General features: G+C 36.4%; 1 protein-coding gene across 3 annotated transcripts in view; it reads left to right on the top strand.

The window, feature by feature from the left end:
* Window positions 1–351: 351 nt before the first annotated feature.
* LOC136062722 (uncharacterized) overlaps window positions 352–13888 on the top strand; it is a 40010-nt gene continuing 26473 nt past the window's right edge. For 2 of the 3 annotated variants that reach the window (XM_065762162.1, XM_065762160.1), the window contains exons 1-4: window positions 352–441; window positions 1520–1581; window positions 3568–3891; window positions 11201–11476. In XM_065762162.1, coding sequence (XP_065618234.1) covers window positions 3723–3891; window positions 11201–11476 — 445 coding nt within the window. In that variant the 5' untranslated portion in view covers window positions 352–441; window positions 1520–1581; window positions 3568–3722. The remainder of the gene's footprint in view (window positions 442–1519; window positions 1582–3567; window positions 3892–11200; window positions 11477–13888) is intronic. The other variant, XM_065762161.1, reaches the window with a different exon arrangement.

The raw sequence follows: 13888 nt of genomic DNA, 5'->3' as shown, positions 1-13888 counted from the left end.
AAAATAAAAATAAAGAAGTAATAGCAATATGTGTCATGCTAAGTCTGGCGACAGAGACTATCTATGATGGTCGTAGTCTGCAATCATTTATTACATTTGTTCGTAGTAGCGGAGATGATACGAAGTTAAGGTGATTTATTTTATTTCTACTGTTATTCGTCAACGAAGAACTAAAATCCCTTCAGCCAAAAAAAGATGAACTAAATTCCTCTTTTTAGGATTTTTTTTTTTTTTTTTTTTTTAAACCGAACCTTGTAATTATTTATCCAAGTCTTCGTCAACGTAAGGCCACTCACGTCTATTTTCTTGGGTTATAATACTCAGCTGCTCTCATTTCTCCTCTTCACACTTTAGACTTCTGCCCCTCTCAAGTCTTTGGCGCTACTGCAGAGTGGAATCTACCGGCAGCATCTTTTATTTGGAAGACAGCCAGTCTCGCTTGTAAGTTTTAAGCTATAATTACATCTCTTTTGTATCAAATTATTTTTTTATCATTTTTATTGTTTGGGAAATGGAGTTTTGTTATTGTTATATTAGTCTGAGACAAACCTCTGCACATACTAGCACATATATACATAATAAATATGCATGATAATAATACATAATAAATATGCATGATAATAGCTATAATTTACTCTTGACGAATATCGTTATTGAGCATAACTTTTATTATTGAGCATAAATTGATATGAGATAAATATTTTTTTTTCTATTTTTGTAAATGTTCAATATCAAATTTTTATTTATTTATTATTCAATAGTTATAATGGAAGAAGGAGAATTTGACTCTAGAGCTAGCTCAACCCGTTAGGTGACTTAGGCAATTGCCTAAGGGCACTCGTAGCGGTGGAACAAAAAAGATATATAACTATTTTAGTTTTACTAAAACATAAAAATAACTATACAGCACTAGAGTTAAAAGCTTTATTTATTTTTTTAGTTTCATGGCTACAGTGTCTATTTATCTATGGATGTGCACTGTAGCTTAGAGTTTTTCTTTTTAATTTTTTTTATTTTTTCCTGCTCAGTTGTGTATGTGACTGTGATGTTGTGTAGTGGTTGTGTGTAGTGGATATATTATTTTATTGTAGTAGGTATCTTATTTAGTATGATGTTTATATAACTTGGTTCAAGATTTAGTATTCAAAGGAGAGGTTCTAAACCATTTGATAGTTGTATTTATGAAGATGTTTTGTTGAACATGCTGTATGTTTCCTTAAGAGTGTATATGGTTACATGATAATGCTTAAAACAGTGTATATTTATGCATGCATTATTGTCCTAAGCTCAAAGTACCCTTTGAAATGAAGCTGGCTCTTCTAGAGTTATGAGATAAATATGAGAATGATGACATTTCTTTAGGTTGGTACATTATTTGTTGACGTGTGCATAATATGTTTGTGGAAACCTCATTGAGGTGGGATTAGAATTTCCTTGATTCTAAGAGATAGGTTTTGAGATGAATGTGTAAGTTATGATAAGAAGTAATTGATAGTAATAAGCCTTGATTTTGGTTTAGGTGTTACCAGTCGCCAGCTCTAAGCTCCTTTGACTTTAGGCTCTCGGTTCCTCTGCTTTCAGGTAAGAGATAAGTTATATGAGTATTTGGTAAGTCATGAGGTTATTTTAAAGTATATTATGCATTAAAATGTTTTTGATTAGAGATATGACATGTAAGCATTATCAGACAAAGATATGTTCGTGAGCTTTCAAAAACTTATGTATATGATTTAAGCATATTGATGCTATTACTAATTCCATGAACATGATGAAGAAAACAATAGAAATATTTTTATTATAAAATGTTATGCAAAATAAGAAATTTCAATATGATGTATAAATATGAAATGTTTTTGGGTTATGTTCTTTGGTGATTTGAATTCTGCCAATAGGGGTTAATTACTGGCTTTCTATGGAAAATGTTATATGATTGGCCATTAAGTGGGATTGGCTCTGCTGTATCCACCCTTGTTGGTTACGACCAACTTGTGGAGGAAGCCAACTTACCCCCATGGTTGGAAGATATGTATTATGATGTGATCCTGGGAATACCTGGCATTGTGGGGAATGCTGGATGTCTAGTACCGTGGTGTTAGAAGCCTCCTAAATAAGTACAGACTTATCAGATATGGACTAACCAATAAGTTATTTATGAACAGCTATATTATGTTATTAATCATGAGAGAATTATTTTGTTAAATGTATTGTGGAAAGTTAAAAGCTCTCATGAAAAGAAGAAGTTTCTAATGAAAAGAAAGTTTTTTATTAAAGATAAAAGTTTCTGAAGTTTTGTTATGCTGTAAAGATAAAGTTTCTGAAAAAAGTACAAGTTTATGTTAAGAAGTTATCAGATATCTGTTTTCTTTATAAAACGTTAAGTTTTATAATTATGAAAGTCATAATATTTTACAAGAAGGAGTTTACGAAGAAAAGTTTTATTATTCTTTAAGATGCTTCCAGTTTAAGACAAAGTTACCGATTATCTGATTTTAAGTTAAAATGATCATTTTGTAATGAAAAAAAAATATAAAAAAAAAAAATATATATATATTATATATATATATGGTAACTTTGTAAGAAATGAAAGAAATTCAATCTGAAAGGCTTTGATAATATTATTCTGATAAGAAAAGGGAGAAAAATTATTTTTATGAAAAGCGTATAAGTTATTATTATAAATAGTATAGAATACTATGCATGAAAAGGGGTTATCCTATTTGAATAATTGTAAAATGAAATGAATTGATTTACATGCATCTTTATTAAATTCTCATATATCTTACCTTTACTGAGCTGTGTAGCTCACCTCTTCCACTCTTTCAATCAACAAGTTTAATTTGGAGCAGAGGGAGCCTTAGTCGAGTTTTGAAAGGAGCTGGTTTTAGTTTTATATGTATATATCCTAAAGTAGTATTTGATGTTTAGTTTTGCAGTATTGTGAATTTTAGGATCTAATGAAAGTTGTACCTTAAGGTATTAAGAGATGTATTATGTGAAAGTATGAAATTTGAAAAACTGGAGGATTATGTTATTCTTTGAGTTCAGTATAGATGCTTTGAATGTCAAGTGAAAAATTATACCATTTAAGTAAAGAAACAAAGATGATAAGAAAGAGGGAAGCTTTGTAAAAGTTTTTGCAAGAGTTAAGTTGGTTCTTGTTAATATCAAGTTTAGGCTTGATATTAGCATGCCGGTCATGGTCACAAATCCAAGTATCGGGTTTGGGGCGTGGCAGTTATATTCTATCCTCAGATTTTATGTATTTAGTTGTGTTTATGAGAGATTTAATATTCATCGTTTTAATAAAATGGTAGAATTTTCACACACACCCGTATATATAGTGTAAGGTAGAATTTTAATGTTTTATATATAACATGTATACACATTATGCCATAAGTGATATCATCTTGGAATTGGTCTAATCCATAAAGACTAAAAATTAAATTTTAAAAGAAAAATACAACAATTTAGTTGCGTTGATTCTAAACCTGTACCTAATTGGATTATGTTCTAACTGGATTTGATTGCAAAGTGTAGCCGATCCTAACACCATGTAGTATATTGAAGATTAAAGATGGAAACAAGGACAGCCTCAGTGCAGCTGTAAGTGAAGTTCTTAATGTAAACAATTATTTGGTTTGGAAAGTCCAAGTGAGAACCTATTTAATTGCTCAAGATCTTTGGACATTGTTAAAGCACCGACGAATGTCCTAAACCAGAAAATGATGAAGCTACTTCCAGGCTTGACCAGGAAGAATGCCATGGCTTTACATGTGATCCAAATTTCATGCGAGCCACGAGTATATTTTGTGATTCGTCGGATTAGTTCGGCCAAAATTGCTTGGGATACTTTGAAAGCAATATGCAAAATTGACAAAAGTGATTATGATGGTATGTCTCTCTCTTACTACACGTGCTCAAACATTTTTATACTTAAAATAGGCCTAAGGTCTAGAAGATACAATAACTCAAGTAAAAGTGTAAAATCCACAAAAGATCAGAAATTTTACTAAAAAAAAAAAGATGTAAAGGTGCTTATGGGTTTCAAGAATTTTTCCGGTGATCTTATCGGAAAATGATGGTGAAAATGGTGGTATGGAGGTACCGGTGGGAGAGTATAAGGGAGTGAAGAGAAGTGTTAGATGGGAAATGAAAAAGAAGAAAAAGAAAAAAAATGAGAAGTGAGGAGCCAGTTAAGAGATAAGGGATGAGTGAAAATGAGTGGTGGAGAAGGGTGTTAGGTGGGAGAATATAGGAACTTAAAATNATTTATCCAAGTCTTCGTCAACGTAAGTGGCTGTCCATTCATCTATAAGAATAAAAGAGATCGACAGAATTTCAAGCAAGCCGCTCTTACTTTAGGACTACTTGTTCTTCTTCTAAAGGGATAGGCGGCGTGGGTATCTAATCATTTCTTTAAAGTTCATGAGCCTGTCACCTCTACTTAGGCCTGTTCAAAAATATTCTGGCACCGACAAAACCGGTCTGACCGCATTGCCCCGCCTCGCTTAGGGCTCCACCGAAGGTTTTTGGCATGGTGGTCGGCGGTGGATCTTCAATACCAATGTCAGACCGGTGTGGCCATCGGCGTCGAGATTTGCACACCAACGAAGACCAAACCGACCCAAGCGTGTTTTATATATATGTTAATATGTACAAGAAGAGGCCTAATGTTCTAAGAACTAAGAGGAGGCAACGTTCATCCATGAACAGGGTCGTCCTTATCAAAAAAAAAAAAATTGAATAAAAAAGACGTAAATGCACTTTTGGTCTTTACATTTTGAGTCCATTCTATTTTGGTCCCTACATTTTTATATTACCCCTTTTAGTCCCTAAAATAAAAAATGCGTTTCATTTTGGTCCTTACCGTCATTTCACTAACAAAATTGCTGATGTGGCAAACAGAGTGCACTGTTAGGAGCTAACATGACCATTAAAATAATATTAAAAAAATTATTTGGTATTTAAAATATGTGCATTTTAATTTAAAATTTTAAACACAAACAAAAAATTTCTAATGTTCTTCCCCCAGAAAATGATTGATTGTTCTTCGTGTTCTTCTCCCAAGAATATGGTTGACCAAAAAATTAAAAAGTCAAGATTTTCTTTTCTTTTCTTGCATTTTCTTAGCATCAAAACAGGCAAAAACACATACAAAACAATGATCAAACTCAGCAATTCTAACACAATCAACTAACGAAATTCGAACAACGGTTAGATCAAAAACAAAAACCAAAAACACCAAAACCCAAAGTTGATTCTCATCAATAAAATACACCAAAACACAAGTCAATCCTCATCAGTTTTAGATTTGGTCAGATCAAACCACAGTGACCCACCCAGTCACCATCGATCTGGGTTTAGATAGAAAGAGAGGATGAGATTTACTGATCCTTACTACTTTTTTTTTTTTTTTGTCTGACTGACTAGGGCGTTACAGAAAGAGTTTGGGAAGAGAGGCATTGGGGAAAGAAAACAATTTTTTAATTAGAGATCCGAGAAAATAAATGATTTTTTTTAACATGTTGTTACAGTACGTTGCTATCACTGGCAGCTAATTGTAGCATGGTGTCAAAATTTATAGCATATAACATGTTTAATGTGTTGAACTAGAGAAAGCTTTGATACCAGATTGTTGAGTTAGAGGAAGCTTTAATACTAAATTGTTGAACAAATGACTGAACAAAGAGTTTTTATTAAAAATTAACTTTTTGAATTACAACACTTTACAAGCACTAATGCTTTGACAAGACACACACACCAACTCTCTAAACACCTATGTATTGACACTACACAATAGCTTTTACTAATTTCTTCACTTCACACTCTTCAGAAGTCTCTCACTAATCTCACTAATCTCTCACACTAGTCTCTCACTCCTAGGAGTCTCTCACACTAGTCTCCTCTACTTCACAACTTCATAGCTCATTACATTTATTTATACCAGGTGTATGTTGGTTAGAAAACCTACTTGAAGCTTTTAGCATCTTCCTTTTTATTGGCATTAAATAAATGCCATTCTCCAACCTTCTAGAGTATTCTATGAACATGTGGCTAAGTTTTACTTCTACATAGAAGTCTCTAGAGATATCTCATAGAGAAATCCGGAAAGAGCATCATGGAGAAATTTTCGGAATGCAAGGGAACTTTCTTGAGAATTTTGAAGAGAAGTAAATTGAGTGGAACTCTAGAAGTTTCTAGAAAATGTGTGAGACGTTCTAGGAGTTTTTAGAAATCTCTAGAAACAAGAGAGTTAGTGTTGATTTCTAACATAATGTAGTGTGTTTTTTAGAATGAGATGTTAAAAAATAGCATTTATAACATATAGCATATTTGATGAGAATGTTCTAAGTATTCTTGAGACGTCACTTTCTACCTTCTTTCCTCTTTCTCCTCATTTTTTGACCAGGCTACCTCGGTTCTCGTACTACCTATTCACGTATGTCATCCCCTCTTATATACCCAAAATTGGATCAATCTTTTTCCCTTTTTGCTCAGCCCTGGACCACAGGGTTCGACTATACTCCTTCCCTATTGGTCATTCAACCAAATTAAAGGAGCTTTGATTCGGCCTTAGAGCGGGATATTTCTCTATTTTCGGATGAGTCTTAATCTGCCAAAAGACCACCTAACTATTTTCTCTCAAAATGGCAATTGGGCAATAAATGCCCTTTTGTCTAGACTCCTAGACATGCATCACATGACTCCCACTAACTCCTTCCATTTTATGGCAAATATGTTTTCCTAGTAGAGTACTTCCCAAAATGAGTCTTGGCAGGATATCAAACTAAGGTCATTACCCTCTCTACCAAACCATTTCCTCTAAGTTTCAACAGTGGCAGGTTTTGCACCTCTTGCATGACTAGGGCATAGAGGAGTGGACCCATGCCATCTCTTCGCTTGGATGTTCTCAGATCAAACTAAGGTCCTTAGAGCATTCACATCAGCATGTTCATTTTACACATCCATTTTTACACTAAAAACCTACTTTTTCTATTTTACACATTTACTTTTACAAAACACCCACATCAATTCATTTATTTTACAAGATATTTCAATAAAATATTCATTATACTCTATTTTTTAATTATTTCTCTTTACCTACCTGCCTTAAATACCCGCGCTCTCTCTCTCTCTACCATTTTCTGATTTCTTTTACTCTCTCACTCTCTCTCTCTCTACACCAATCTCTCTGGTCTTCTCTTCCAAATCATCCGCCACAGCTCCGACCACCAAACGCCACCGATCCACCACCAAATCTCCACCACCGAAGCTCCGCATCACCGATTTCCACAACTTCGCATCACCGATCCACCACCAAATCACAAAACCCATCCGCCACAGCTTCGATCCACCAAACGCCACCGATCCACCACCAAATCTCCACCACCGAAGCTCCGCATCACCGATTTCCACAACTTCGCATCACCGATCCACCACCAAATCACAAAACCCATCCGCCACAGCTTCGATCCACCAAACGCCACCGATCCACCACCAAATCTCCACCACCGAAGCTCCGCATCACCGATTTCCACAACTTCGCATCACCGATCCACCACCAAATCACAAAACCCATCCGCCACAGCTTCGATCCACCAAACGCCACCGATCCACCACCAAATCTCCACCACCGAAGCTCCGCATCACCGATTTCCACAACTTCGCATCACCGATCCACCACCAAATCACAAAACCCATCCGCCACAGCTTCGATCCACCAAACGCCACCGATCCACCACCAAATCTCCACCACCGAAGCTCCGCATCACCGATTTCCACAACTTCGCATCACCGATCCACCACCAAATCACAAAACCCATCCGCCACAGTTTCGATCCACCAAACGCCACCGATCCACCACCAAATCTCCACCACCGAAGCTCCGCATCACCGATCTCCACAGCTCCGCATCATCGATCCACCACCAAATCACAAAACCCATCCGCCACAGCTCCGATCCACCAAACGCCACCGATCCACCACTAAATCTCCACCACCGAAGCTCCGCATCACCGATCTCCACAGCCCCGCATCACCGATCCACCACCAAATCACAAAACCCATCCGCCACAGCTCCGATCCACCAAACGCCACCGATCCACCACCAAAGCTCCGCATCACCGATCTCCACAGCTCCGCATCACCGATCCACAGCTCCGCATCCATAGCTCAGCCGATCTCCGAGCTCTGATCCACCACGCTGAAACCGATCTCTGATCCACCACGCTGAAACCGAACTCCGATCTACGCTCCGATCCAATCTCCGAGCTGATCTACGCCACCAAACGCTGCAGCTCTGAACCACCGCTCCAATCCACCACCAAATCTCAGCCGATCTCCAATCTCCGTGTTTGTGTATCTTTGTGTTTTTTTTAAGCAAGTGTATCTTTGTTGATTTGTCTGGATGTGTTTGTGTGTAGATGTGATTGTGTGCATCTTAGGAAAAAGAGGAAGATGAGAAGTTAGTTTACTGAGTTTGTTGAGCCGGAGAAAAGAGAGAAAAAAAAATGAGCGAACGGAAATTATTAAAATATTCTTTATATGAGCTACAGTAACCGTGTATATTTAAACGGTTATTGTAGCTCGTGTAAAGAAATACACATTTTTATACAATTTTAGAAGAGCTGATGGAGTGCATTTTTGAGCAAAAATGTATAAAAACTGTGTTTTACATGATTTTAAAGGCACTGATGCGAATGCTCTTAGTCATGCTTCTCTCGCTCTCTACCTTCTTTGTTTTTTTTGTCTTTCGTGCGTGGTCTCTTTACTGAGGGTGACAAGTTTGCTCTTATCCCTTTATACAAAAGGGTTTATACAAAAGGGTTTGGGCCTTTATGGGCCAATTATTCAATGTTGGGTTATGAAAAAGAAAGCGTCCCAGACCCTATTTGTTTCGGTTTTCCCAGGTTGTTTTGCAGCAAATTTGCTCTAGTCGTCCTGTGGCATATCCACTTCGAGCTTTTTCGCTTTTATGGTATTCTGGGCCATGTTAGGCCCAAAATTACTGTTCCTCGGGTCCCACTTATTACCCCCATTCCAAGGTATTCTGCCGTAAGCTGCCTTCTCTTACGTTTCTCTCTTAGCCCAAGCATCAGTTTGAGCCTTTATTTCCTTTTACTCTAGGCTTTCGGACTTAGCACATTGGTTTTTTACACTTTCTGCTTTCTTTTTGGGCATTTAGGCCTTACTTTGCTGGGTTTCTTTTGTCATCCCATGAATATGTGAAAAAATGGCTATCAACAAAGAACAAGCCAGATCTCTGGAGTAGTGTTGAGATATATGACACTAGACATAATTTCCATCCTTTGAGATGGAATTGAGGATCCATGGTAGCAGCATTGTGTTACAATGCCTCCATGCATTAATCACTGGGCTCAATGAATTCAAGGGTTCTAAGATTGTTCCATCTACAAAACCTATCTTTTTTTGGTGGTCAATATCATGAGTAAAGATCTACGCTAGGTGTTGTAATTGTCGTCCATGAAAAGTTGAGTGACAAGAATAGTGCCTAGATTATCCCCATTGTGCAAATAGTAAGGGTTTGAAGCATATTCTCCAGTTGAAGCTTCGGTTGGAGAAGGTGTTGAGCAGATGTTAAACAAGCTGCCGTTGAAGGCAATCAATCTAACAATCAAGATTGAATCGAAGAAAAGTAAAGAATTTTGAGGAATGAACAAGATATAATTAGGAGATCCACAATGAACCAATTTGCTATGCTCATTCAATCAAAAAAGAAGAAAGACGAGCTAGGAAACCAAGGAAAATGGGCTAGTTTAGCTCTCATATCATGTTAAATTTGTGATTGGAGATCAAGAATGTGATAATCTTCTCTGATTTATCATTGATAACTCAGTCTCTGCTCATACATACAAGAAGCTGAGAATACAATACAGGAAAAATCAGAAAAACTGAAACTCTAACTAATTAACAGCTAATAACTAACATAACAGAAAGGTCCACCAACTCTAGGTACCAATGACAATATAACACGTGTACTTTCACTATGATTTGGATAAATACATTACTAAGCTACTTGTAGGTTTCACTATTGTGATGTCTAAGTTGCAGGTCGTATATAACAGAATCATTTGCTACAAATTTCTTCATCAGATTTGATCCAAGTTTCAGTGAATTTCACTTTTGTCCTTCATCCAAAAAAAATGTAATTATGTTCTATTTTCCCCATTTGTTAAAATTTCCCCTCATCTGTCCAACTTTATTTTGATCTCCAAGATCTGCTCTCAATTATTGTAATTTTATTTTATTTTAATGGCTGGTACTAGTAGAGTGGTAGTGAGCTTCCTTTCTATCTATTTTGTAATTGTTCTTTCATTTAGATCTTCCCAATTACAGGTTAAATATAATCAAGTGAAGAAAATGCTATTAAGTCACTTGCTGATACTATTTTTTTTTTTTTTTAAAGATTTTAATCTTTTGCTGTTAAATTATTTTATAATAGATTTTCATTATCAAATGTAAAATTATTGTCTCGTACTTTGAATATTTACTCTCTACACACACCAGACATCACCTTGAAAAAGAGTAAATTCTAATGACTTTCCCTCTAATTTGGAATAAGACACTCACTTTCTTTAAAATACAAACTATTTACACTAACCTCATCCAAATGACTGATAAAAGGCTCTAAAAAAACATAAATTTTATATTTTGCCCTTCGCTTAAATTGCGATTCGCTCCTCTAATAGGAACTTTGGAGTTTTTTTTTTTAACAAAAACAATTTCCCTAATATTTTTAATGTATTTTTTTAGTCATTTAGGCGAGGTTATGTGTAAATACTATACTACATTTTAAGGGAAGTGAACTCTTTTATTCCAAATTAAAAGAGAGGGGAGTGTAATAACAAAAAGCCCTAGGGAAGTCACTGCAATTTTCCCCCTTGAAAAATGTGCATGCATGACATCCACACTTGGTAAAAAATTGTCTGGAATGCAAAGTGTTCGTTGGAATACAAGACAATCATTGCCCTCGTCAAATATGAGAAGCATTTTTCTTTTTTTTTAGGAAAATGAAGAGAAGCTAAGATCAGGTAAACACATAAAGCAAGAATGGTAGAAATGTAATATACCCAATACCCCACCACAGTATTTTGGATATCTAAAAAAGTTTGATAGAATCTTCACTGAGTCAAAATTTTATATGTGAGAATGATGTATTAAATTGTTGCTGGTGTTTCAGTTCCAGAGGAGGAAGAAAGTTATGCGGCTTGGAGCGATCGGATGAAAACAATTTTAATGCGTCATGATCTTTGGAACATTGTTGAAACAACCACCGAACCTACTACACGTGTTTGGAGCAAGAAGAATGCTATGGCTTTATATTTGATCAGGGAATCCTGCGGGTTGGGCAGATTTTCTTTGATAGAGAAGATTAAATATGCTAAAAGTGCTTGGGATGTCTTTGCAAAGATGAGCGAGTCTGATACTGGCCCAGTGATTGCAGACCCAAACTCAGGTAGCTGTCTCTCTTCTGAAAATACACATGCTCTAGCATTCTAAAATAATAGCTTAAAGTTTGCAAATCGATGATAAACTTATTTAAAATAATAACACTGGAGTGGTTGCCGTTGTTTCTTTGCTATATTTGGTGTCAATTTGCCCATCTGGTCACTGATAGGGTCAATTTTCACACAGAGAGAGAGAGAGAGAGAGAGAGAGAGAGATGGGTATGGTACGGCCAGTGACGGCGGTTCAAATTATTGGGTTATTAAGAATTTAGGGGGTGCTGGTTGGGGTTAGGATGGATGCTTGAGATACCTGCAAGGTATGGATGATAAGGAAGGTCTATGTATGTCTAAATGCAATATAACTGTGAATTATGAGTTTGATTTCTTTAATATGTCACCAGCTCCCTACTTTCTTGATCGATAAGAAGAGTGCTGCGAAGAAATGCCTTTTAAAGTTCGGCTTGTACAAATTAGAGCATTCCCATCTCGGGTTCCATATTTTATCTATTTTGGCTCTACTATTCACTAAAACTGTAAAACACAGCCCCACGGCCCCCAAATCCTAAGATCTAAAAACGCATTCCCATTGTAGCAGCATTTAGTTATTTTCTTCACTTATTTTATTCACCCTCTCTCTCTCCCTCTGAAAAACCCAGACTTCCTTCCTCTCTCCTGTCACCAACTTGATGGGCTGTCTCTATAAATGAGACGACGTCAAAGGTGGTTGGTGCTGCAATTGGTGGGTTTGGTTTTGGGTTTTAATGGCTGGGTTTGGCCACAGTCGGTGGTGATTGTCGCTTAGTGTATTATTGGCTAGGTTAGGGCCGTTTGGACACTTGTTGTGGTGTTGACTGTTGGTGCTGTGTGGGTTTAGTATTATTTTAATGGGATAAGAGGTAAAAAAAAAAAAAAAAAATTGAGAGGTAGGTTTTATTGTTAAGTAGGAATGTAAAAATAAATAAAATGGTATCATGAATTTGTAATTTTGTAGCAATGAAACTTGAGAGGGCTCATATATGCCAATGCTTCGAGCTAATCTAGTTGGAAAGCACTAGTTAGTTTAATTTGTATTAAGTATAATTGTTTCAAGTATTTCTAATATTTTCTTCAGGGAAGATCTGGGGATCATGTTTGTTTATATTTTTGTTGACCGTGTAGTAAATAGGAGTAATAACTTAGAGGACAAAAATAATAAAAATACAATATATAAAACTAAAATGACAATTAACCAAACTTAAAATGGATAATTTATAATTTTACCTTATAAAAAATAAAAATCCTTAAAGCTTTTGTATGCATTATTAGCTTGCAAGGGAACCGAAAAAAGAGGAGTGAAATATGAGACCCTCTCACTCTTTCTCACTTCTTTAATTACTGAAAAAAGAAAAAGAAAAAACGAAAAAGAAAAAGAAAAGAAGCAAAACTTTTTTGGTTTGACCCAAATTGTATCACAGAGAAGAAGGTTAAGTAAATCTACACCATCACAGAGGGAAATGTTGCGCATTGTACTTTTAAATAAATTGAGGAAAAAGTTAATGTGGGGCCCATAGGCTTGATAGCCTCGGCCTATCATATAGCAGGCCCAAGGCCCATGCCGAGGAGTACAAGCTATTTTTGAGAGAGAGGGGGAGAGCCTATTTTCCTAGATCCACGCCGAGGATACCTTGTCCTCGGCCTGACAAAGGTGATTTTGGGGAGAGGCTAACCCCAAAGTAAGCTGTCACTTTTGCATTTAATGCACTCAACTAACCCCCCTGGCCGCATTAATGGGGAGGTAACCCCTTGGCAGGATAACGTTGATTAGAGTGAGCCACTTGAGTGCCGATAAGGCCTCTGATGGGACGGACGACCAGAAGAAAAGCGAATAGACGATCAACAGATGGAAGCAGGAGATAGGAAGATGAAAACTATAAAAGAAAAGCTAGTAAAGCAAAGAGAGAGGGGGGGGGGGGGAACAAGAAGGCCTCCTTGGCCACAGACCGATGAGCATTCCCCCATTTGTAAGGAAACACTTAGCATTTTTTATAAGAAAAGTTCGTGCATGGTGATCGACGGCCAGCACCTAAACCTGTCAACCCACTCTCTATAAATTTATTGTTTGGGCTTATTGGGCTGAAAACCCATCACTCAATTCGAATTGAGTCCCTACAATTGGCGCCGTCTGTGGGAAGGATTAGGGTGCTGGCCGGCGCACCAGGTAAGTGTTCTAAGCTCTAAGTATTCGTTTTACAGTAGATTGAAAAAGAAAAATATTCTAAGCTCTAAGTATTCGTTTTACCGTAGATTGAAAAAGATAAGTATTCTAAGTTCTAAGTATTCGTTTTACCGTAGATTGAAAAAGATAAGTATTCTAAGTTCTAAGTATTCGTTTTACCGTAGATTGAAAAAGATAAGTATTCTAAGTTCTAAGTATTCGTTTT

Source organism: Quercus suber, unplaced genomic scaffold (genome assembly GCF_002906115.3).
Source record: "Quercus suber isolate HL8 unplaced genomic scaffold, Cork oak 2.0 scaffold_444, whole genome shotgun sequence".
Classification (NCBI taxonomy): domain Eukaryota; kingdom Viridiplantae; phylum Streptophyta; class Magnoliopsida; order Fagales; family Fagaceae; genus Quercus; species Quercus suber.
The sequence above is the reverse complement of the archived record's forward strand: the minus strand, read 5'-3'. Positions and strand labels throughout refer to the sequence as shown.